Source organism: Drosophila bipectinata, chromosome XL (assembly GCF_030179905.1).
Source record: "Drosophila bipectinata strain 14024-0381.07 chromosome XL, DbipHiC1v2, whole genome shotgun sequence".
Lineage (NCBI taxonomy): Eukaryota > Metazoa > Arthropoda > Insecta > Diptera > Drosophilidae > Drosophila > Drosophila bipectinata.
Genome location: NC_091734.1, coordinates 2,953,562 through 2,978,238, shown reverse-complemented (window position 1 = coordinate 2,978,238; position 24,677 = coordinate 2,953,562). Strand labels below are relative to the sequence as shown.

Genomic DNA, 24,677 nt, shown 5'->3' with positions numbered 1-24,677 from the left:
AATTTTAAATACTTGCACGATTAATATTTAAAAAAAAACCCTATAATTTCTAGCAACTCAACCTCAATTGTTAACGGCACGGGTTATGCCATCATGTCGGATGTTGGATCTGAAATTGGAAGTTGGTTCTTACAATTAGACGACTACGACAACAACTACGGCACATTATTTGTTTGTTATTGATCCTCTCCCGGGTGGAGTGGGCGAAGGCAGTTCATGGATTGGCATCTCGCATTGGGAATGCTCGGAAAGGTTGTTGGATTTAGATTGGATGGGAATCGGGCTGGGGGTTTTGCAGGTTGACGCCATCTCTCGACATCACCCAAGATCACATTGGCGGCGCCAACTGTTGCGTAAAATTCAAGAACACACGGTCTGCCACATGCCCGTTAGCCAAATCGGGAATTATATAACAACCGGATCGCATATGGCCAACATGGAGGTTAAAGGAGTCAAAACTGGTCCAAGGGCACCCAGTTTTGGGTTTCTTCAAAAGCCAATCCAAAATAAATGATTGAAATTTTGACTATATAATACCCGCTACTAAAGCTTTATTTTTTTTTTTTAAATATATAATTTATATAATATACTGTATTATACCCAAAACCAAGAAAAAAGACAATTTATTTATTTTTATGTCATTTCATAATATGTGGTTTATTAATAAATTATTTTTATTTAAATTAATTTTTGTCAGTTTTTCGTTTTTTTGAATATTTATAATATTTTTGTTTGCTTCTTTGTTTGCCTTCTTTCGTTTAAACAAAATGTGTCCTTCGCTTAATAATATTATAATAATCATAGTTATAATAATCATAATGATAATAATCATAATAATAATAATAATAATAATAGACTACTAAGGTGTTATTACATGGCAACATTAATTTCATTTCGATTCGTTTTTTGGTGACTTTTCTTCCTCTTTATTTCTTTTAATCTCTTACTCTTTTATTTTGTTGCTTTAATATGATATTTTGCTTTCCTTTTGTTTTGTTTTCTTTTTAAATAAGGTACAAACGATCGGAAGGATCAAAGGATCAGCTTTAACCGATGATGGAACTCAACAGCAAGCAGAAGTGTATTATTTTATTTATTTTATTCATATTTTTTTTTTGCATTTTTCTTTATTATTAAGTTTTTTTTTGGATGAATTTGAAAAGGGTTGGTTTTTCTTGCTCGAAAATGTTAGACAATTGGTATGATTTATATATATATATATCATAATCATTATATGCTGTTTAAATATGGGTGTGTATATATATACTATATATCGTAATATAAGCATTTCGCGGAGATCACTCTGAGTGTGGTCTGTCTGTGTGTATGTGTGTGTGTTTTAATGTTTTGTGTGTGTTTGGATAGGATTGGGCAGGATATCATCACGATAGTGATAGTGATTTTATTCCATTTCTTTTATTTTTATATTTTGCTTGCTTTAAAAAAAAAAGGATATTTGTTTTTTGAGAGAAAATCATATATCACTAGCTTTTAAAAGACATGCGCTGCCAATAACAACAAGAATTGAATATTAATTTTTTTTTTTGCTCTTCTCGTGTTCTCTCATTTATCCCATAATCTTTACCGTTACCGTACATCGTTTTATCGTTTATCGTTAATTGTTAATCGTTAGCTTTATCGTTATCGGGGTAAGCACACATTTACATACTTACATACATACATACACAACAACTACGTTTAAATAACCGATACAAATGTTAACAATTATGCGGCGGATCAATCGATTTATCGCTTTAATTGGGTGGAGGGGGTTGGGCATGGGGCGGAGGTGCAAATCAGCAGGGGAGGCGGGGTGTGAAGCCTTGATATTTTTTCTCAATTTTTTTTTTGTTGTAGTTTTGATACACACTTGTTTTTGTAGCATTTTTTGGATTTTTATGTTATTTTTTTTAAGCGGACTCAGGCAGGTGGGACATTCATAGAACTTACATGGCAAAAACATTATATATTTTTTCGTATATATTTGCGAATTTATCGAATTTATCGATAAATCGTACTTTTTACTTCCTTATCTTAATTAGTTTTTAATTTTTTTTAAGGGTATTCCCGTTTTATGCCAAGCGAATTTAGCTCTCGTACACATACACACACACATATATATATTAATTTATACATATATATAGTATATATATATATGGATATATATGATTTGTATGTATATTTTAGGTATAGCCTAATTATAATTCTTACGTTTTCATTTTTGCAAAAAAGCAGCATAAACAACATTGTGATATCTTTTCGATTAATCGATCATTTTCGATCTTTTTTCGATTAAAATTTAATTTTTTTGGTTTTCTTGTTTTTTGTTTGCATTACACATTGCCGTCGCCTGAATGCCACAATATATATAGACATTACGAACTATATATTTCAGGATATTCCAGGATATATGTTAAAAATAAATATTTCAAATAAAATCAAAAGTATTTTTTGTTTCTTTTTCTAAATTTATATATTTTTTCATATTTTTGTGTGCATTATTTTAAAATTGTATTTTTTTTTTCCAAGGATATTACATACAAATACATACAGCTTAGGTGTAAGTGGGCTGGAGGGGCGTGGCACAGGGGGGTGGGCGGTAAAAGCTATCAAACTATGAGTGTATGTGTGTGTATGCGTGTGTGTGTGTGGGAGTATGGGTGACAAAACGAATCAATTTTCAACGCTTTGAACTGACTAGAAAATAAATGAATATTTTTTTTAACTTAAACTAACAAAAAATGGCTCAAAAATGGCTAAAAAACATAAGTCTAAAAATGTATATTTTTTTAAAGTATATTTAAAAAGGAAAATAATTGTAAAAGAAAGTCTTTGCATTGGAACTGCTTCCAAAAATAAATCATATTCTAGTTTGAATAATTTTTGTGTTTTTTTTTTATTTTATTGTATTATTATTAATATTTTTTCCTAGGCAATGTGACAATCAATCAATCAATCGGCTACCGGTTTCATCAAATTATTTTGAACCGATTTCTGTTTCAGTTTATAGATCAGCTACGCGTATGACTATATTTGGAGGGAGGCTGTTGGTAGTTTATATTTTTAATTTTAATTATTTTATTTATTTTAGTTGATTTTTTTTGTTTTTTTTTTTTATCTAACAAGCAAGCTTGGAAGAAGGCCTGTGGTAAGCTCATTGCAGGCCAAGAGCGGCTGCCAAGATTGAGATGTCACTGTGTTCTGGTGTGTCCTGTTTGTGTCATAAGGATGTGCATAAGATAAGTTTATATAAAGGTTTTAAATATTTTTATTAATATATTTTTTTTTTATATATATTTTTGTTGTTTATATGGCACTGGTAAATGCTGGAAGCTTCAAATAGGCCTAAATCTCACTTTTTTTTCACCAATGGCAGTGCAGATCGATGGAAACAGAGTGAGTGATGTGGTGTGGTGTGTGTTTTTGTGCAGACTAGGGAAGGATATGTTCCAAGGATCAAGGATCAAGCTAATAACTAAATAGGACAAGTGACAGGACTTAGTTGATAAACTCAATTGAAACTAGTACTATGATAGACTAAGGATATATCCATGTTTCGTGTGTTTGTGTTTGTTGTGTGATTTGCAGTCCTTTTTTTGATTTTTTTTTCGACGGATAGCAACTCAAAGTTAATATTAATAGTACATACAGTGCCATAGCACTGCACTCTAAACACCTTATGTACAGTTATAGTGCAATAAATGTCCAAAAACACGTTTTAGTCCAAGGACTAATTTTTTCTTACAAAAATCAGATTAAGATTGCTTTCTTGTCGGTTTTACACAATTGTTGGCTTTTGCTTTTCTTTCTCATTATATTTTTCAGCTTTTGTTTACATTTTTCTCTTAATTTGTTTTAATTTTTCTTTTCTTTTTTTGTTTTTTTGGACGGAACAATTTACAACATATGATTATGAAACAATGATTGACGGTTTAACGAAACTAAAAAAAAAATTAAAAGAGAAACGAACATAATACTTAGATGGTATCTAAAACATAAACTAAGTTCTCTGACACATATACTGGTTACAGGATACAGGATAATGCACTTATCGATAGTTTAGATATAAGCTATAGAAAGATTTATAAAAAGATTAGATTAAAAAACAGACTTTTACAGAAACGAAAGAAGACAAAAATACATGTTGCTTTTTGTTTTTTTTTTCTGTTTTTTTTTTCTCTCTATCTCTAATTATGATTTTCTAATGGAATGAAGAGTAGATTTTTTTGTTTTTGGGGATATATATCCATTACACACATTACACAAGTAACTAAGAATATATACGGTATACATATATAGGTAGACAGATCCATAATGGCATTCGATTTGTTCCAGCTGTGGTGTATGTGGGTGTATGGTGTGTGTGGGGTGTGTGTGGGGTGTGTGTGTCTGTCTATTATTTAAAAATTTGTCTATTCAAGCTTTATAATTTGAATTTGCATTGAATTTTGTCGATTTGCACTTGCTCCTTGTTCATAAATACAATAATTGATAGCAATCATAATAATAATCCATAATAATAATAATAATAATAATAATAATAATAATTCATAATGATAATAATAAATATGCTCGTATGCTCTAAATATATGGTAAAATTTGTTATATAAAGCTTGGATCGCTCGATAATATCATATAATATTTGGTTACACATTTTTTTTTACCCCCAAATCTTCTTATATATTTTTGTGATTCTGTTCTGATTTCGTAATCTGATAGACTGGGGATTAATCTTCATTATTTTTCTTCTTGTAGCTTCTTTTTTTTTTTGTTTTCTTTTTTTTTTAATGCAATCGATCAAATAAAGCTCATAAGCGTCTATATATCATTTTTTTGTTGTGTGTATGTGTGTGTTTGTGTTTCTAGTTTTTTCGGTTTTTTAAGATTTATGATTGGTATTCGGTATAGGCTTCGGATTACCAACTTATAAAGCAATGTTTTCGGTTTCTGTTCATTTTTTGTCCCATTTAGATAATGTTTCTTGTAGCATTTCTTTTTTCTTATTTTTTTTCTTTTCTTTTTTTTTTTTAAGTTTTTAGCGCGCACTATATAATCATAAATATATATATATATATATAATTTTTGTTGTATATTATATATATCGTGTATATTATTATATAGTTTTTAAGTTCTAGCGACTTTTGGGAGCGGTGCCCGGCACATTTTTGTGGAACTCTACTACCTCCTAACTCATCTATGGTTCCATCTCCCTCTTATCTTTCTTTTCTTTCTCTTTCTATTTCAAAATACACACACACACACACACACACACACATATGGCGGAGAAAGGATCAAGGACTTTAAGTAGATATGCAGTATCTCTTAACAGTATTTATCTTAAACAGAAATATAAAGTCTTGAAGGATCAAAAGGATAATTATCTAGATAACCAATAGTGTGTGTGTGGGTGTGTGTGTGTAGAGCAGACGGGGAGGAGGGGACAAAGAATGTGCGGATTAAGCTAGGCTTTAGATGGCTGATCCTTAACTACATCATTCATCATATATATATATCGATATACTTATGCAGATACAGAGAGTTAGAATACATATATATGTGTACTGTATGGTATCTTCTTCTTTTTGTTTTTTTTTGTATTTTTCTCGAATCGAGTCCTTTCTGTGTCAGGCACGCGCTCCACACGAGATACACACTCCCAGGATTAGTTCCCAGTTTACATATGCCTATAGGTTTATGCTTTAATATGAACTTATAGCCTAGCAATAAATATGTTTTTCCTTCGATTACGATATCCATTATCTCGCTTGACTCGATTTCAGCACGGTTTTTTGGGGTTATCTAATGGATGTGTGTTGTGGTGTTGATGGGGGTGTATAGTGATAAGTGTGTATGGTCTAGGGAGTTCCTAAGATCTTTTCCAGAGTTTTTTCTTTTTTTTTTTTTTGGGGTTATTGCTAGAATTGCTTTTGAGATGATTACCGCCCTGACTTTAGAACTGCCTGCTCTCGAGGTTCAATGCTCCGTCGTAGGCATCTCCATCATCATCTCCATCTCGATTACCATTACCATCACCTGATACAATTTCAGCTTCTATATCCAAGGTTGTTGGGGTGATTGTTGTTGTTGTTGATGTGGTATTGGGGAATCCTTTACCTGCGGTCACACCGGCAACCAGCTCGTCCAGCAGCTGCATCTGCTTGCGAGTGGGTGTGGTTAGGGGCGTGGCAACCGTCTGATATCGCTGATGGAACGTGGACAATATCTCGCGAATTTTAGCAATAATCTCCTGTACTCAGGCATTTGACTCCTTTTTAAAGGATATTTAACAATTAAAATAAGAAACTATATTACAATAATATCAAAAGCTTACCTTTAGGTTGTCAAAATAATGCATAATCTGCTCGTAGTCCATATCGAGATCGTCCAGACCCAGACGCTCGCCATTGGCGACCGACTCGTCCACAGTGGCCGAGAACATTGGATTGCCCACCACGGTGGCGCGCTTGACACGCGACGATTTCGTGGTGGGCTCCTGGCTAACAGCGCTGGACGGTAGCCGCATGATCTCATCCGTGCCATTAGAGTTCACAGCATCCCCAGTGCTATTCGCCATGCTATGGTTCTCTATAATGGATTTGGAATTAATAAAAATACTAATACTGTTTAATAATAAGGTATAATACCTTTGATTTTGCCCTGAACGATGGCTGTGGGCGGCGTTGCTGGCGATGACGCGGCTCCTTTGGTTACTCTCTTTGGTGTCAGCGAATCAAACTGAAATGCATTCTTCTGATGGGGATTCGTGTACTCCACCAGCTTCTCGGCATTGTGCAGTTCCTCGTGTTGCTGTTGCTGGTGTTGCTGCTGCTGTTGTTGCTGTTGCTTGATTTTGTTGTGAGCCGCCTTGATGATCGGCTCCTGGCTGAAGTTGTGACTATGACTGTGACTTCGTTGATGCTGCTGGGGATGGCCATTGGACTGAACTATCTGATGGGACGGCTGGTTGGCATTGGTATCGTTGCCCGGCAAGTGATCGCGCTTATACAGCTGGCTGTGCCGCTTATTCGGCATGTCCTGTAAGGATATATCGGAGAAGATTACAACAAAGAACATGTCAAGTGAAGAAATCCTATCACCTTTACGGAACCAGAGCCATGGACAGGCTGAATCGGCAGACAGGCTCGAGCTCCCACATTCCTGTGCGGCGGCACCGGGGGCTTGTAATCCAAGGCATTGTCCTTGCGCTCGTTGGACATGTAACTGAAAGGATACCAGGATTGTTAAGGCTCTGTGTTGGACTCCATGTTGTCCGGGAGTTACTCACTGGTCGGCGTGTTGCTTGTTCAGGTTCGAGGCTGGGACAATGTGGGTCTGAAGCTTGGGCTGCTGGTCGAACGAGCTCACCCGCCGACCATTGTCGTAGTTGACAATGGGATTGCTGGTGATGCGCATGCGAGAATCTACATTAAACGTATAAAATTTTATTAGTATAAGGAAAATAAATACAATAATCACTAGTTCCCGTACCCCTGGCATTCAAGTGCGTATTGGATTCGGCCACCATGGACTGGCGATCGATGGTGGAGCGGCCCAGCCACACCCAGTCATGGGCATTTGTTGTCGACTCCTTGAGGCGGACATCCCGGAAGCCGCCCGATCCGCCACCAGCACCACCATTACCCTTCCCAACCGACAGTGGATCCAGGCCAGACTCGATCATTGCCGGCCGGAATTTGGAGGCGTAGACCACACACGAGATGACAAACACAATGATGGCGAAGCAGAAGGCCGTCAGCAGTACGTACATGCCCAGCTCCATGGAGGACATGGTGCCGGTACCGGCGCCGCCCTTGACGCCATGATGGTTCTTATGAACCGCCTGGATGCTGCCGCGATGCTGGCGTGCCTGGACAGTGGGCTCGTACTGTTGGCTGGAGTCTCGCAGCGGAATACCAACTGAAATAGATGGAATATAGAAGATCCCAGGACTGTGGTCATCATAGAGCCCTTACCAATTATATCAGCCAAGTCGCCACTCTGGCGGTATTTCTTTTGCTCCCGGTTGGCGGTGCCATCGTTCTGGATGGCCTCCTGCTTGCTGACAATGTCCACGTTGTTGAAGTCCACCTCGATCGAGGCCAGGGCGCTGGCCAGTGGCGCGGCATTCGACTTGTTCTGCTTGGTGCTGCTCAGGGTGCTGCGACGCTGCCGGCACTCCTCGGAGAGCAGCAACGTGACCCTCAAAAGGTTACCGTTGCCCTCGCCGACGGCGATGACACGCGGATGATGGGATGCCAGCATGGGGGCAAATGCCACCACCTCCGTGTCCAGACTCTCAACCAACAGGAAGTAGTCTTCCACAGCAATGTCCCTGTAAAGTAAACCTCCATGATCTCTCTCCACTTGGTAGCTTTGTAGTCTTCCTTACCGCAACGGCGTCTTGGAGCCATCGGTGAACTCCAGATCGATGTCCAGCAATCCCTCCTGGTACTGGGCCGTCAGCTTGTGGGTGACCGAAGTCTCGGCCAGATAACCATTCTCGATGGTGTTGTCCGGACTGATGGTGAGCTGCAATCCGGATATGACGCGCACGATTAGCTTCGAGAGGTTGACCTTGTCGCTGCCCACGCGGATCTCCTTGGTGCCGATGACGCGACCAGTGATGGGCGACAGCACCTGGACATCGGTGCGACCCATTGACTTGCCCTGCAGGATGCGACCCTTTAGCGAAGCAATCTTGGGATCGGCCACCCGAAGTAGTGGCTGCACAAGATCCGTAACCCTTAAGCCCGTTCGTCGCGAGATAAAGTAGCTGGTGCGTCCAGAGTTCTTCAAGGGAAAGGTATAATCAGTACACGAGGTAACCTCTTATTAGATCCTAGAACTCACCTGATCTACGGCCAAAAACTTGGCATAGACCTCCACCGGACTCTGCTGATATCGGGCCCGGCACACAGTCTTATCCGCTCCCAGATTGCTGTAGTAGTTGGTGCCGTGCTGGCCCCAAACGTAGGATCTCTTCTTCCTGCGACGCGACTGTTTGTTGTGTCTGGAAAAAATTCAAAGAAACCAAGGATTAGCTGCTCCTTCTATGGGTGTTTAATACCTACAGATAGTGATTGTCGTCGGTTACTTTCCAGCCCTTGATCTGGGAGAGGCGGAAGTCCGATATGTAAACCTCTAGTGGGAACTCCGGCATCCATACAATAAACTTGGCCACGCCCACATAGGTGCCATACTTGACAATAACGGAGGCATTTGAGGAGCCACGCTGCTCCGAACCGTCCACATACACCGAGCTGCAGGACGATGAAACCTGCAGGAGAGTCAGGATGTTAGAGAACGACCACCATCTCCAGGGATTCAAGAAACTCACCTTGATGACACTCTCGTCTTCGGCGTGACAGGAACTCTGGAGCGTGACATCGGCCACCTTGCCCGCCTGCGAGACAATAAACACCTTCATGGCCTGGGCCACTTGCCTGCCGGTCAGCACAGCCGTGTTCATAACCTCCCAGATCTTGGCCATCGGCAGCACCGCCTGGATGTCGTCCTTGTTGATTTCCAGCTTGGCGATTAGTCGCTTCTTGGTATCATCGGGCGCCACCAGTTCGCTCGAGTCCTTATCCTTCGGCGTGTCGAACACGTGGGTCACCGACCACACGATCTTTCCTCCGTCCACGATATCATTGGGATCTTCGGCCACTTCCAGGAGCCATGAGAATATTTCCAGAACTTCGCCGGTGAAGTTTCCGCCCGACATCGAAGACTCCAGACTGGATTCTTGCTCCTTGCGGAAGGCGGTCACCCGGGCGGTGGTATGCTTGGGATTCTCCTTCTCCACGGACACACTCCACTGATCTGTGGAGGCGGTGGCGCCCAGTATTCTTAGGCCAGCCTTGACTCGGGCGCGCACCGTGAACGCGGCCACCCGCTGGTCCGGATACTGATGCAGAAAGACGGGCACATGGAGTCGGGAGAGCGGATAGAGTGGGTGCTGCGGCAGCAGGAAGGTCACAGCATCGTCGGCACGCAGCATCCGGTAGGGAGTGCGGGCTGGGAGCAAGGGCACCTGGGCGAACGTGGTCAGTGGCTGGATCTGGACTTTGGGCTCGCACTGCTCGGGATTCCTTAGTGGTGGCTCGAAAACGCTATACGACACCTGGGCATAGCGCTGCGGCACCTTGGGCGGCGTCGGACCTGTACCGTCCTGATTGGGAGGCGGCAGCGATGGCCACCAGCCAAGGGGCACCACAACTTCGGCCACGCACACTCCGTCCTCGCCCTCGGGCATACAACGTCCCTTCAGCGGCTGTTCCGAGCCCATGGCTACGTGCAGGAGAACGCAAACCTTTTGTCGCTGCAGGTGACCGCCAGGATCGGCGCCAGCATGGAAGAGCACCCGGAGAACGGGCGCATCCTGCGAGACACTGGTGCGCACCAGATGAGCGGAGATATCCAGATGCATGTTGGGCTGTTGCAGCTCCAGCAGAGTGGCCGTCGAGTTCTGAGGACGAGTTTAGGTTTCATTCAGGGATTCCACTGGGATTCTGGTGGTACTTACGGTCATGTAGTCGCCCGCCTGGTTATCCATCGTGTCCGGCACAATGTAGCGGGCTGGCACTGTCTGCTTGGTGGAGAAGGGGCCATAGCTGGCGCGTATGGACACCGGTTGCGTGGTCTCCACCACGGTGAAGCGGTCCAGGGACAAAACGGAGTCGTAGGAGGATCGTTGCCGTAGTGGCGGCACTGCCGAGGATGTGGACTGCACATTGGCGATCTCCGGCGTCACAGGTGGTTGGCGGGCGTGCTTGAGGAAGAAGCCGCTGTCGGGTGCCTCGAAGTGTACCTCCACAGAGTCTGGCGGGGATTACGAGCGGGATGCGCAAAACGAGTGGGAGAAGAAAAGATTGTGTTGAAAGTGTGTTTTTGGTGGAAAATCGGAGCAAGTGGGGGGAGCATCTTCCCCTCCTCTACCTCTACCTCCTCCTCCTCTACCACTGTCCTCTACTCCCACACCCACCCCCACCCCACTTGTTTTCTTTATTTTGTTACTTACATGCAATCGACACTAGTGTCGCAATTATCAGGCAGAACCTCATCATGACGTCGAAAGGAATACCAAATAGACTTTAAATCTTTATTTTAACTTAAATTTCAATGGTTTTTAGTTTCCTTTTTTTTTTAATTTTTATTTTTGCCTTGATTTTTTTTTAAATTTAAACTCTTGATACCGTTAGAGGCGCGTTAAGGGCATCGGTTATATCGGATAATATAGTCAATTATATATAAATATATATATATATATATATATATGCAACGATTTTTATTTGATGTGAGGGGGCGAGACCGTGTTTTCGTCCTTTTTCTCTCTCTCTGGGTGCCCAGCAATCCGCAGGACTTCAGCACATCCTTTATTGATTCTTTCAGTGTGGCCACCAACACCAGTGCGCTGGCACACACACACACGCGCACATATACCTACACACTGGTGCTCTCATTCAGTTACTCTGTGGTATAGACACATCTCCTAGGATTTTTCGATTCCAGCACCAAATGCAGCACAAAAGTCACTCGGTTTATATCGACTATTGACCTAATCGCACGCCACGAACACTTATCAGGCGCCAGCCAACGCCAATGCTGCACTTATCAATTAACGCCACTGGTGCATGGCTTTTCATTCAGGTCTCAGAACTTTACGCAAATATTGAACATTTCCCAAAACACCCTTCGACCAGTTTGCAGTAGAGATGTAAAACCATCGACAATCCTATCGATGTTATCGATGGTGGCCAGCTGCGCACTGCCACTGCACTTGGGCGCCAGGATTGTGATAGATGCATTTACAATTTATTGATGCTGACAAAATTTGACTATAGGTTTTTAAATATTTCTAAGGAATATTTATTTTGCTAAGCAAGCGATATTGGTAGTAACAACATTTGTATCCTCAAAGGATAATAAAATATTTCAAGTGCCCGCCCCCACATAAGATATCGATAAATTGGAGTTGCAGTATTTTTTTGGCTGCTAAGTATATTGACTAAAATAGACGCCAAAGCAGAAGCTTGCAATCTATTTTAATAAAAAAATAAAACCTAAAATATTTAAAGAGTACAAAAATATTTAAATTTGATTGGAGTACCATGTTCCAAATAGATTCCACAACTTATCGTTAGTGTTGCCAACTAACGATTGCACCATCGATAGATATGCAACTCTTGGTCACACTGATTCATAAACGACAGCTAAATTAACAGAGTTTTTGGACAAAGACGTTAAAACACATAAGTGCAGCTAGCTCCCGGTTGCATCAACTAAATTGGAAAAGTATTAATCACCACAATCGGCATTCGGCAGCTGTGAGTATGAATTCAAAGGCGCGAATCCACAAGCGGAATTTAAGAAAGTCGTGGGACGAAGGGCGCTGCCCCCAAAGGGCGGCTGTGTGTGTGCATGTGAGTCAGCGCCCAAAAGAAAACAATAGCCTTTCGTGTTCAGAGACTTCTGCCGCTGGTATGCTGGCCCAAAGAAAGTGATAAATCAGCAGCTGCAGCTGCCAGTTGGCCACCATTTTAATAATTCGCTTTAAAGTTTGGCCCTCAAGTGGCGATGTCAGTGCCAACGAGTAGTGGCCGTAAGCCCGGCTGGCTAAGCTGCTGTTTTCGGGCCATTTAAGGCGTTCAATTGAACGGCGCGCTTGTCGCTGTGTGGCGAGTGTTTTCAATGAGCCAAATTAGTTGTGTTGTTGTTTTTGTAAAACCGCAGTTCAACAGCATTGATAAACATGAACAAACACACACACACACACACATACGGACTAGCAGGCGAAGACTCATATCAGTGTTGGCTATTTGGCTCTTTTCTGGCTAGATTTTGTTTATGTTTTTAAACTATAACTTATAAAAATCATGAAAAAAGATAATATCAAACTTTAGGGCTTGTATTATGGCCAGCAAACTTCATCAAAAACTACCTATTTATTTAAAATAATTTTCTTTAAAAATAATCCCATAATTCTTGAAAAACTTTTCATTTTAACCTTCTGTGGGCATCACTGACTCCCCATACGTGTCAGCTTTGGACATTCGCGCGTATGACTCAGAAGCTGCGGCCACAGAAAGGCGGCGAGTGTGTGTGTCTTATGTTGACACAGTTTGGGGAGCGACGAAAAATCGGTTTCATCGGAATTCGCTGCAATATGCCTATATATAGACATTATACTCACAAAGCGAACGATCGATCGCCGCTTGTGTTTGGTGCTTTTACATCGTCGATATGAATACTAATGTTTATCATTCATTTCATTCTGTTGTTTTGTTTTGCAGATCCACGCCACATCACCCCACAAACTCCAACACTCCAGCTTCAGCTCCAGCTACAGCTACAGCTCCAACACAGTATCAAGATGTCATCCCGCAAAACCGCCGGACGTCGCGCCACCACCAAGAAGCGTGCCCAGCGCGCCACCTCCAATGTGTTCGCCATGTTCGATCAGGCACAGATTGCCGAATTTAAGGAGGCCTTCAACATGATCGACCAGAATCGTGACGGTTTCGTGGAGAAGGAGGATCTGCACGATATGCTCGCATCGCTGGGCAAAAATCCCACCGATGACTATCTGGATGGTATGATGAACGAGGCGCCCGGTCCGATCAACTTTACCATGTTCCTTACGCTTTTCGGTGAGCGGCTGCAAGGCACCGATCCCGAGGACGTCATCAAGAATGCCTTTGGATGCTTTGACGAGGAGAATATGGGTGTACTGCCGGAGGATAGGTTGCGTGAGCTCCTCACCACCATGGGCGATCGATTCACAGACGAAGATGTAGGTTTTCTGATCATTTATTTGTATTTGTTCTAAAAAGTAATCATTTAAACTTGGCAGGTGGACGAAATGTATCGTGAGGCGCCTATCAAGAACGGTCTGTTCGATTATTTGGAATTTACACGCATCCTTAAGCACGGTGCCAAGGATAAGGATGAGCAGTAGATACTAGTTATCTATCCGGTTCAGCCAACTACCGGCTTCGGTTCTGCCTTTCCGAACACTATCCATGAGTTTCGTTTTTTGATAATTTAATAATTTTTTTTTACTATCGCTCCTTCCTATTTGATTCCTGTACTTACCTGTGCATTTAAATTAAAAACAAAACAAACAACTAAAAAAACAAAAACAAAAATAAGTAATGGTTATGTACGATAATTTAGTGCGTGAAAAAAAAAAGAGCCTGATAACACGATTTCCCCGAAAAATCCTTTCATAAGTATTAACTCATTGAATATACATATATATTACCTATATACAAATACATACTTATATACAAGAATGTGGCAATAAAGTTTGTTTCTCTCACCATTGTATATACGACAAGAAAATATACATATTTTTGAAAATTTTTCCATCCAACAGAGTACATAGGAAAGATTTTGCTTGCTGTTTAATTTTATTAAAATATTTAGCAAAAGCTATACAATATTTTTATTGAAGGTGCTTCAAAAGGGGCACAACAATGTCCTTGTGCCATGGCAACGGTGATAACCAACCGACAGGATTCGTGTCCTTTGGCATTTCCATCTCTGGAATGGCCAAAATATCCGATGGCGGTGCATCTCGACGGCTTCGAGGCTTTGAGGGATGATAAAATGCTTCATTATAGCCGTGCCACTTCACGTATAGCTCGCACTGCTCCACCAGTCCCTGTAGGGTGGGAGCGTACTTCCTTCTGAGGAATGGACTCAGTTTTAAAAGTTCCTTGTTCTAAAAAGAGTAAAAAAATATTTTATTATTACATGTTGTGATTATTTTCTTGTTAGAACATATAGATTCCCCTTATACCCCATATATTTCAATATAAGCTCCACAGCAATGGCTATATCTTCGCCAATTCTTACCCGACTGGTTGGTTTCAGTATTTTTCAAAAAAAAAGGAAACAATTTTTTTAACTACTCAAGGAATTTTTATATCATAAAATAAAATAATATAAATACTCATTTACTTTTCCGTCACATTTGAGAAAGTGTCAGTTTCAGGTATATAGAATATCAATTTCATTCCGCTTCGTAGTCTAAATCTAACAGCTTCATTTGCTTAGCTAAATTTGGAAAATTTTCTCAAAATGACGACTGATTTAATGAATCGTATTTTGAGATTAAAAAAAATACTATCCATCGACAACGAAGAACAGACATCTAGTGATGTCTCCAAACAATTCAACGAAACACCAATATTTTCAAAAAATAAGCGGTGCTTGGGGGAGACCCTTTTATTGATCAAACGCCTGTCCGAAAAATACGGGGGATCCCAGGACAATGATGATTCGGAAATGAATAAGAATTCCGATGTGTTAAAAAATTGTAAGTAAAAAATTTATTAAACATCATTTTCTACGAATATATATTATATGCAGGTTCAGAGATAATGATTGAACTTTTTATTATTGAACCGATGGAGGAAGACGGTGAAATTAATCAACATATACAAAAAACCTATCAGTTTGCTTTTAGTTCGGTTCTTGATGAGCTAGAGAAAATGGCCATAAATCCGCAGGAGAACCCTAACCCATCAGAGTTCACTGATGAGGTGGCCATTCTTAGGGAAACATTGAAAAACGAAATAGAAAATAGGAAACTGGAGGACTGGACTCACCAGCTAATGCTTTTGGAGCAGGCTACCCAAAAAGCCATGTTGGCCCAAAAAGAACGTGAATTAGAATTAGTCAACGAGGAAATCAGGAAACTATGGAAAGACTATGAAGCGCTGGACAAAAGCTATATGGCTCTCCAAAAAGATATCCTAAACAAAGCAGCTTCTATTCCTGAGGAAACCCAGGAGCAGAAAGACGAAGAGATGCTGGCCATGGATGCCGATACCAAACGTGAATTGGAATCAGACAACGAGGATAAGGGGACCAGAAAGCCCCGGAGCCTGTTCTCATTTGTGAAGCGTATTTTTAAAAATTTACTTTAAAGTATTGTTCAAATCTTAAATCTTTAAATTAAAAAGAAAATAAAAAAGCATCTTCAGTCGGGTTGGACGTCTGTATCTTTTCCAAATGGTCTTCGATCCTCCAGCGAAATACCTTCTGCAGATTGGGACGTAAAAATTTTAAAATTTTGAATTTTTTAAATTTTTTGCGGCAATTCCTTGAAAATCCTGGATTTCCATATAGGCTCCCCAGCAATCTCCATATCTTCGCCAATTCTTACCCGATTCCCAAGCGGAATACCTTAAATGATTTGTGGATCGATTTCCAGTAAATCTGCATCAAAATCTATCATCGACATAATTTTTCAAAATTTTTTGAAATTTTGTGGGGCAATCCCTTGAAAATCCGGGATTTCCATATAGGCTCCCCAGCAATGTCCATATCTTTGCCAATTCTTACCCGATTCTCAAGAGGAATACCTTAAATGATTTGTGGATCGATTTCCAGTAAATCTGCATCAAAATCTATCATCGAAATAATTTTTCAAAATTTTTCGAAATTTCGTGGGCCAATCCCTTGAAAATCCGGGATTTCCATATAGGCTCCACAGCAATGTCCATATCTTCGCCAATTCTTACCCGATTCCCAAGCGGAATACCTTAAATGATTTGTGGATCGATTTCCAGTAAATCTGCATCAAAATCTATAATCGACATAATTTTTCAAAATTTTTCGAAATTTTGTGGGCCAATCCCTTGAAAATCCGGGATTTCCATATAGGCTCCACAGCAATGTCCATATCTTCGCCAATTCTTACCCGATTCCCAAGCGGAATACCTTAAATGATTTGTGGATCGATTTCCAGTAAATCTGCATCAAAATCTATAATCGACATAATTTTTCAAAATTTTTCGAAATTTTGTGGGCCAATCCCTTGAAAACCCGGGATTTCCATATAGGCTCCACAGCAATGTCCATATCTTCGCCAATTCTTACCCGATTCTCAAGAGAAATACCTTAAATGATTTGTGGATCGATTTCCAGTAAATCTGCATCAAAATCTATCATCGAAATAATTTTTCAAAATTTTTCGAAATTTCGTGGGCCAATCCCTTGAAAATCCGGGATTTCCATATAGGCTCCCCAGCAATGTCCATATCTTCGCCAATTCTTACCCGATTCCCAAGCGGAATACCTTAAATGATTTGTGGATCGATTTCCAGTAAATCTGCATCAAAATCTATAATCGACATAATTTTTCAAAATTTTTCGAAATTTTGTGGGCCAATCCCTTGAAAATCCGGGATTTCCATATAGGCTCCACAGCAATGTCCATATCTTCGCCAATTCTTACCCGATTCCCAAGCGGAATACCTTAAATGATTTGTGGATCGATTTCCAGTAAATCTGCATCAAAATCTATAATCGACATAATTTTTCAAAATTTTTCGAAATTTTGTGGGCCAATCCCTTGAAAATCCGGGATTTCCATATAGGCTCCACAGCAATGTCCATATCTTCGCCAATTCTTACCCGATTCCCAAGCGGAATACCTTCAATGATTTGTGGATCGATTTCCAGTAAATCTGCATCAAAATCTATAATCGACATAATTTTTCAAAATTTTTCGAAATTTTGTGGGCCAATCCCTTGAAAATCCGGGATTTCCATATAGGCTCCACAGCAATGTCCATATCTTCGCCAATTCTTACCCGATTCCCAAGCGGAATACCTTAAATGATTTGTGGATCGATTTCCAGTAAATCTGCATCAAAATCTATAATCGACATAATTTTTCAAAATTTTTCGAAATTTCGTGGGCCAATCCCTTGAAAATCCGGGATTTCCATATAGGCTCCCCAGCAATGTCCATATCTTCGCCAATTCGAATCCGATTCTCAAGCGGAATACCTTAAATGATTTGTGGATCGATTTCCAGTAAATCTGCATCAAAATCTATCATCGAAATAATTTTTCAAAATTTTTCGAAATTTCGTGGGCCAATCCCTTGAAAATCCGGGATTTCCATATAGGCTCCCCAGCAATGTCCATATCTTCGCCAATTCGAATCCGATTCTCAAGCGGAATACCTTAAATGATTTGTGGATCGATTTCCAGTAAATCTGCATCAAAATCTATCATCGAAATAATTTTTCAAAATTTTTTGAAATTTTGTGGGGCAATCCCTTGAAAATCCGGGATTTCCATATAGGCTCCCCAGCAATGTCCATATCTTTGCCAATTCTTACCCGATTCTCAAGCGGAATACCTTAAATGATTTGTGGATCGATTTCCAGTAAATCTGCATCAAAATCTATAATCGACATAATTTTTCAAAATTTTTCGAAATTTTGTGGGCCAATCCCTTGAAAATCCGGGATTTCCATATAGGCTCCACAGCAATGTCCATATCTTCGCCAATTCTTACCCGATTCCCAAGCGGAATACCTTCAATGATTTGTGGATCGATTTCCAGTAAATCTGCATCAAAATCTATAATCGACATAATTTTTCAAAATTTTTCGAAATTTTGTGGGCCAATCCCTTGAAAATCCGGGATTTCCATATAGGCTCCACAGCAATGTCCATATCTTCGCCAATTCTTACCCGATTCTCAAGAGGAATACCTTAAATGATTTGTGGATCGATTTCCAGTAAATCTGCATCAAAATCTATCATCGAAATAATTTTTCAAAATTTTTCGAAATTTCGTGGGCCAATCCCTTGAAAATCCGGGATTTCCATATAGGCTCCACAGCAATGTCCATATCTTCGCCAATTCTTACCCGATTCCCAAGCGGAATACCTTCAATGATTTGTGGATCGATTTCCAGTAAATCTGCATCAAAATCTATAATCGACATAATTTTTCAAAATTTTTCGAAATTTTGTGGGCCAATCCCTTGAAAACCCGGGATTTCCATATAGGCTCCACAGCAATGTCCATATCTTCGCCAATTCTTACCCGATTCTCAAGAGAAATACCTTAAATGATTTGTGGATCGATTTCCAGTAAATCTGCATCAAAATCTATCATCGACATAATTTTTCAAAATTTTTCGAAATTTTGTGGGGCAATCCCTTGAAAATCCGTGATTTCCATATAGGCTCCCCAGCAATGTCCATATCTTCGCCAATTCTTACCCGATTCCCAAGCGGAATACCTTAAATGATTTGTGGATCGATTTCCAGTAAATCTGCATCAAAATCAATCATCGACATAATTTTTCAAAATTTTTCGAAATTTTGTGGGGTAATCCCTTGAAAATCCGGGATTTCCATATAGGCTCCCCAGCATTGTCCATATCTTCGCCAATTCGAATCCGATTCCCAAGCGGAATACCTTAAATGATTTGTGGATCGATATCCAGTAAATCTGCATCAAAATCAATCATCGACATAATTTTTCAAAATTTTTCGAAATTTTGTGGGGTAATCCCTTGAAAATCCGGGATTTCCATATAGGCTCCCCGTATATTTTCGGAAGTTTTAGGCCGATCCTCAAGCGGAGTAAATTTACTGATTTGTGTATGGAATTTTTAGTTAAAAATGTTTACTTTTGAAAAGTAATTTGATGTGTAGTTTGGGTTTGTGACTTACATTGTTGGCACCCTCGATCCGTCCTTTGAGAGCCTGAAGGTTAATTTTGTCTTCTTCCAAGGTGACATTGATTTCCTCCACTATTTTAGTAGCGTTTTCCACTTTCTCTTGCAGTACGTTAAAAAACTTGTTAATAGCTTCGATTTGGTCCTTGTATGTTTGCTTTTTCTGCCATTCGATCCTATCCTGCACAGTTTGGACTGCTAATGCCACTTGCAAGCCGATTTGCACTCCAATAGGTCCAAATAGCAGAGTAGTAACAACACCAAACAAAAGTCCGATGAATGCCGATACAGCCGCCTTTCGTAGCTTCTGCTCTTCTGTTAGCTTCTTTCCTAGATCATCCTTCCATATACCATAGAATCCTTTAGGACCGAAATCATCGTCGATCTCATGGGCAATCGATTTCAATAGATCTCTCAAGGTAGTAGTTCGATTAAGAACGTCTTCCAAAATAATTACCGATTCGGTGGTTTTGTTAAGACCCAAGTCGAGTGCATCGACAGTCATATTCCAGATTAATTGCGCATCATTTTTACTCAGGGTATCGTTTTCAATCATGGGTATGGTAAGCCGGAAGGTGCTATTAATGGCTATGCACCATTCGAACACCGGAGCCACACACCGATGGTATTCGATGCGTGCCGCGGAATTTAGTTCTCGAACCATACCCAATCTATTCTTGGCAGTGCCCTGGTAACCTATCATTGATTCATCAATCAGATCGATGGCCTTCTGCAGTTCCACAAACTTGACTTTATTGTCGAACTCGGCTTGGTATACAACCATTACATTTGATAAGCTTTGGAGTCCCTTCTCCAGAGTGACGATATCATCATCGTCGGCTCGACACACCGAAAAAAATAATATTGCAAATGCAAAAATTGAAACGAAAAAACTAGGGGACAGCCTCATTCTGGGCAGCGATTCTATTTCAGCGATTCTATTCCAATAAAATATAAATGTGACTGACGACTTTATAGATTGGGATCGTCTATTTATATATGAATCAATCGGCTATATATATGTATATTAAGTTCATATCAATTGTAGATTTCAGATGTTCTTATATAAATAAATAAATATAATATATTCCCTTGAAAATGTAAATGTATATTCTAACATCTCTATATAGCTTTTTTTCGAGGAAATGATTTATTTCCAAGATTCCTCTAACTAGACTATACTATTGCTGATAATGTTCTATAAATTTCCCAATTTTTTTTTATTTTGAATTCTTTCTTATAATAATAATGTTGAAATAAATTTCAAATATAGTGAAAAAATATAGTCATTTATCGATTACTATTTTTTCAAGAAATATTTAAAAAATGAATTTTTGAGCTCCGTTTTTTAGGGAAACAATATATTTAACTATTTATATATATATATATCTATGATATTAACAAATGAATTAAGGAATTCTTTTGATTCATTCATTTTATAATAAAAGTTTCAACCAAAAATATTATCCTATCGATAACCTCATGACCGAAAAACCGATGAATAGCCGATTTAATCGATAAAAATAAGGAATATATTAGGATGATAATTAAATCTTGAATAAATAAATTTGTAGACAAGAAATTGATTTATTTCCCTAGAAAAATTACTTAGATGACTCAGAAATTGGGTAGGAAATATATAAGAGTGCACTTATTAATCAACTTCAAGGTCATAGGTGTATTTTTATTGATAGTCTGAACAGATATGGTCGAAATAATAGCACTGTTCCCCAGTTGATGCTCTTTGGGAATTTTTTTTTAATAAAAATAAAAAAAGAAAACCAAAAATAAAGCTTAAGCTTAGCTTAAGAATTAACACAAACTATATATTAGTATTAATGTATGAGAATTAAAAAACTTAGCTTTGTTGTAGTATATACTAGCTATATAGTAAAAAGTACGTCAATAATATTCGTCTGACCGCATTCGTCAATAATGCATATGATCCTGTGGTTATCTGGCGATCGATGAACAGAAACTACATTATTTGCGAATCTTGGAACTGATTCAGTTAGCATTTGGTCGTCTTGTGAGCAAAAAGTGTGAAAAACCCTTTCTAGCTTTCCGTCATGAACGAGATATACCTATTGATTTTGGTCCTATCGATAGGGACCATGGCTGGTAATGCCCAGGACCCAGATCACGATGTGGTTGTTAGGTCCCTTCAGAGTTTGGAAAATATAATATCGAAGTACATAAAAGAGATTGATTCGAAAGTTAGACTGACCGACTTGAAGGAGGCTATCGAGGCCATTGACAATTCCATGTTCGGCTACCAAGGCAGGGCCAGGAACCGTCTGGATTCAGTCCGCAGCCTCTCCAGTAGCGCCGGTCTCACCTTCCAGGCATGCGTGGATCCGGTATTCGAGTGGTGTGTGGCTGTCAACAGTACCTTTAACCTTTTCCTGTCCAACATCGATAATTCCGATTTGCCGCCGTCTGACAAGGAGATGCTTTGGACCATGACGGCGACTAGCATTAGGGATGGCATAAAGAAGGCCATCAGCTCGATGAATGCCCTCCATCAGCTGGAGGGGAAGACCAATCAGATGAAGATCGAACTGGACAGAATGATGAACGATCTTCGTTCCGATTTCGGTCCATCTGGTGTGTATACCAGACAAGTGGAAGAACGCCGGATGGATATTGAGGATATTAAGATGGGCATAGGATCCCGCAGACCAATGGATGAAGGTGTGGGGGAGGTTATCAGTCGACTGTATCAGGCCATCCTTGCCTTCTTGAGGAGTCTGTCCGTGGGGGATTTCGTAGAGGCCTTTTCCCGCCACGATTACTGCGCTCTAATCGATAACCGTCGTATAGCCTCGAAGGAGGAGGAAATCGAGATGATCTACAAGTTCTTCGAGGTCCTCAACCAAAAAATCACACATGCCAGCTCCATTGCCGGGAAAGTCGATACTGGTTTGGCGGCCGACAAACCAAATCTCGAAGCAGTCACATCACCCAATAAGGTAATAGAATACTCACAAATAAACACAATTATTTAAATGAATACTTTCAGGACATGGTGACTTTGTTAAATAATCCCAAAGTGCGCGAGGGTCTTCCACAAATCTTTCAAAAGTTGGGAAACCTCTGCTTCGAGTACACTGTCCTGCGAGCAACTCCACGAGCTCCTCCGAAAAGAACGCCTTTGCCACAGGAAACTGAAAGAGATTTCCACAGAAAAGAGTTGCCCCAGGGACTTGGCAAATCAAGGACTCAATCAAGGACTCAATATAACTATTCGCCCTATAATCCTTCATATTACACATACTAGTTCTTTTTTAAATATTTTACAATATTTTTCGCAAAATAAAAAACAAGGTGGATTGAAGACCAAATAAATCCATTTATTAAGAAAAAAACAAATGATTTAAAGCAGGCTCTTTTAATTTCAATCAAAGGATTAATCTCAATTAATCTTTAATATCTCCAGTTCTTAGAAGTTAGAGATCCCTGTTTGAAATTAAAAGTAGTTTCGCAGAATATGGATGCTGCTCGACTGGTGCTGGACACCACAATTATTGGATTTCAGGGCTTAAAGTGGTTTTCTCTTTATTCTGGATGCATTCTTTTTTTTACATCAATTTTGGGGAAAATCTTCCCTTTTCTCTCCACTTCAGAATGGGAAGAATGTGGGCACCACAATCCATTTGATCGATGATGCTACTAATTTTCAGAAATTCTGTGGAATTTGGGGTACTGGACTTGGCTAACGCATTTTTAGCATTTGATAGCTGGACTTCACAGATCGTGGATGCTGCTCGAGTGGTCCTGGACTTGGTCCTCTGATAAAACGGAGCATCGAATCCGTGCCAGAGCACGTACTTGGTGCACTGATTCTTCAGATCCTGGATGTTTGGAATGAAACTGGCTTGCAGAAAAGCGTTAGGCGACACAAGTACTTTTTTGTTCTGAAATGAAAGAAAACGCATAAATTATAAAATTTATAAAAATTTGATTTTTTGGCCCGAAAACGTACATTGTTGGCGCCATCAATTACTCCACGAAGCTTATGCAGATTGGTTTTGTCCTCCTCGAGGGCACTCTCGATATCCTTCACTATGTCGGTGGCATCCTTTATCATTTTATTCAACATCTTGAAGAAGTGGTCAATAGCCTCAATACGCTCCTTGTAGGTTTTCTTTTCATGCCAATGTTCCAGATCCTCGATACCATATCCGACTGCAAATCCGGTTGCAAAGCCCACCACAGTACCAATCGGTCCAAAAATCAGGGTTCCGATCACACCAAACAAAATTCCAACGAAAATCGAAACTCCCAACTGTTGTTCAATCAGATCACGGTTCATCGCCTCCAGTTCCGCCTTTTCTACGCCATAGAAGCCCTTTGGGCTGAAATCATCTTGGACATCATGTGAAATAGCACTAAACAGATTCTTGAGTTCAGCGGTTTTGTATTGGACATGGGTGAGGAGCTCCAGAGATTTGGCGGTTTCTTCGAGCCCCGCATTCAGGGCCGTCACTGTCATGTTCCAGATTATATTCCTATCCTCTGCCGTAAGGTTGCTGGCGCCGATGTAGGGGATGAAGATGTCAAAGGTGCGGTTGGTGGAGATGCACCACTCGAAGATAGGAGCCACACAGTTCTCGTAGGTGAGTCGGGCTTCGGAGTTCAAAGAGCGAATCCGGGGCAGCTTGTCCTTGGCCTTTCCTTGGTATCCACTCATGGCTTCGTCCAGCACATCCACGGCCTCCTGCAACTTCACAAACTTCACCTTGTTGTCAAGATTGGCCTGATATTTGATCATGATATTCGATAAACTTTTTATTCCATTTCGCAAGATGGTCTCCTCACAGGTTGCAAAAAAAGGACAAACGGCGCAAAATGCTAATGCCGTTAACAAAATGGCTACGAAAGGATCTTTTCCCATTCTGAAGGATTAAGGATCTCTTAATTCACCGACGACGCTTCAGTGACGAGGAGAAAAATGCTACTGCTTGAAAAAAGGTACATCGTATCTCTATTTACACCTTCGATTGGAGTTCCTGGAAATTTAAATTCATATTAAATAGGGTTATTATAGGGTTACATTACTGATAACCAGAATCACATTTTCAATAAAATACAGAGTCATATTATATATTCATAGGAATATATAAATAGGGTAATTGGGTATATATTAACAATAACAAAAAGGGAATTTTTTAAACT

The 24,677-nt window shown here is 40.0% G+C and overlaps 6 protein-coding genes across 7 annotated transcripts; 3 read left to right on the top strand and 3 right to left on the bottom strand.

Moving 5' to 3' along the window:
* Window positions 1–1,071: 1,071 nt before the first annotated feature.
* On the bottom strand, window positions 1,072–11,724 carry dtn (transmembrane protein 132C dtn). 2 transcript variants are annotated; one of them, XM_017234216.3, is made up of 13 exons: window positions 11,021–11,724; window positions 10,526–10,821; window positions 9,338–10,468; window positions 9,072–9,277; window positions 8,851–9,010; window positions 8,390–8,790; window positions 7,974–8,332; window positions 7,489–7,917; window positions 7,286–7,421; window positions 7,098–7,221; window positions 6,645–7,035; window positions 6,332–6,585; window positions 1,072–6,268 (listed from the first exon to the last, which is right to left on the bottom strand). In XM_017234216.3, the coding sequence occupies exons 1-13, from the start codon at window positions 11,064–11,066 to the stop codon at window positions 6,254–6,256; spliced, it is 3,948 nt and encodes a 1,315-aa protein (XP_017089705.2). In that variant the 5' UTR covers window positions 11,067–11,724; the 3' UTR covers window positions 1,072–6,253. The 2 variants fall into 2 exon arrangements, with proteins under 2 accessions (XP_017089705.2, XP_070132341.1); XM_070276240.1 differs by lacking the exon at window positions 1,072–6,268 and having other exon boundaries at window positions 6,443–6,583.
* Window positions 11,725–12,166: 442 nt separating this feature from the next.
* On the top strand, window positions 12,167–14,343 carry sqh (Myosin regulatory light chain sqh). Its single transcript, XM_017234268.3, has 3 exons — window positions 12,167–12,326; window positions 13,293–13,792; window positions 13,853–14,343. The coding sequence occupies exons 2-3, from the start codon at window positions 13,373–13,375 to the stop codon at window positions 13,955–13,957; spliced, it is 525 nt and encodes a 174-aa protein (XP_017089757.1). The 5' UTR covers window positions 12,167–12,326; window positions 13,293–13,372; the 3' UTR covers window positions 13,958–14,343.
* A 52-nt stretch (window positions 14,344–14,395) lies between these two features.
* LOC108120547 (uncharacterized) lies at window positions 14,396–20,457 on the bottom strand. The gene is made up of 2 exons (XM_017234266.3): window positions 19,495–20,457; window positions 14,396–14,725 (listed from the first exon to the last, which is right to left on the bottom strand). The coding sequence occupies exons 1-2, from the start codon at window positions 20,407–20,409 to the stop codon at window positions 14,447–14,449; spliced, it is 1,194 nt and encodes a 397-aa protein (XP_017089755.2). The 5' UTR covers window positions 20,410–20,457; the 3' UTR covers window positions 14,396–14,446.
* On the top strand, window positions 14,989–15,967 carry LOC108120548 (uncharacterized). The gene is made up of 2 exons (XM_017234267.3): window positions 14,989–15,322; window positions 15,376–15,967. Exons 1-2 carry the CDS (start codon window positions 15,085–15,087, stop codon window positions 15,933–15,935), a joined length of 798 nt encoding a protein of 265 aa, XP_017089756.2. The 5' UTR covers window positions 14,989–15,084; the 3' UTR covers window positions 15,936–15,967.
* A 1,047-nt stretch (window positions 20,458–21,504) lies between the features above and the next one.
* On the top strand, window positions 21,505–22,847 carry LOC108120476 (uncharacterized). Its single transcript, XM_017234173.3, has 2 exons — window positions 21,505–22,471; window positions 22,522–22,847. Exons 1-2 carry the CDS (start codon window positions 21,569–21,571, stop codon window positions 22,777–22,779), a joined length of 1,161 nt encoding a protein of 386 aa, XP_017089662.2. The 5' UTR covers window positions 21,505–21,568; the 3' UTR covers window positions 22,780–22,847.
* A 34-nt stretch (window positions 22,848–22,881) lies between these two features.
* Window positions 22,882–24,451, bottom strand: LOC138926256 (uncharacterized). Its single transcript, XM_070279797.1, has 2 exons — window positions 23,485–24,451; window positions 22,882–23,416 (listed from the first exon to the last, which is right to left on the bottom strand). The coding sequence occupies exons 1-2, from the start codon at window positions 24,394–24,396 to the stop codon at window positions 23,081–23,083; spliced, it is 1,248 nt and encodes a 415-aa protein (XP_070135898.1). The 5' UTR covers window positions 24,397–24,451; the 3' UTR covers window positions 22,882–23,080.
* Between the last annotated feature and the right edge of the window lie 226 nt (window positions 24,452–24,677).

Excerpts from the sequence above, each read along its gene's own strand:
- sqh (XM_017234268.3), top strand. The coding sequence starts at position 13,373 with ATGTCATCCCGCAAAACCGCCGGACGTCGCGCCACCACCAAGAAGCGT. Across the intron at positions 13,793-13,852 it reads ATCGATTCACAGACGAAGAT|GTGGACGAAATGTATCGTGA; the intron begins GTAGGTTTTCTG and ends TAAACTTGGCAG.
- LOC138926256 (XM_070279797.1), bottom strand. The coding sequence starts at position 24,396 with ATGGGAAAAGATCCTTTCGTAGCCATTTTGTTAACGGCATTAGCATTT. Across the intron at positions 23,417-23,484 it reads TAATTGATGGCGCCAACAAT|AACAAAAAAGTACTTGTGTC; the intron begins GTACGTTTTCGG and ends CTTTCATTTCAG.
- LOC108120476 (XM_017234173.3), top strand. The coding sequence starts at position 21,569 with ATGAACGAGATATACCTATTGATTTTGGTCCTATCGATAGGGACCATG. Across the intron at positions 22,472-22,521 it reads CAGTCACATCACCCAATAAG|GACATGGTGACTTTGTTAAA; the intron begins GTAATAGAATAC and ends GAATACTTTCAG.
- LOC108120547 (XM_017234266.3), bottom strand. The coding sequence starts at position 20,409 with ATGAGGCTGTCCCCTAGTTTTTTCGTTTCAATTTTTGCATTTGCAATA. Across the intron at positions 14,726-19,494 it reads GGATCGAGGGTGCCAACAAT|AACAAGGAACTTTTAAAACT; the intron begins GTAAGTCACAAA and ends TACTCTTTTTAG.
- LOC108120548 (XM_017234267.3), top strand. The coding sequence starts at position 15,085 with ATGACGACTGATTTAATGAATCGTATTTTGAGATTAAAAAAAATACTA. Across the intron at positions 15,323-15,375 it reads TTCCGATGTGTTAAAAAATT|GTTCAGAGATAATGATTGAA; the intron begins GTAAGTAAAAAA and ends TATTATATGCAG.
- dtn (XM_017234216.3), bottom strand. The coding sequence starts at position 11,066 with ATGATGAGGTTCTGCCTGATAATTGCGACACTAGTGTCGATTGCAT. Across the intron at positions 9,278-9,337 it reads AAGACGAGAGTGTCATCAAG|GTTTCATCGTCCTGCAGCTC; the intron begins GTGAGTTTCTTG and ends ACTCTCCTGCAG. Across the intron at positions 8,791-8,850 it reads AGTTTTTGGCCGTAGATCAG|AACTCTGGACGCACCAGCTA; the intron begins GTGAGTTCTAGG and ends TTTCCCTTGAAG.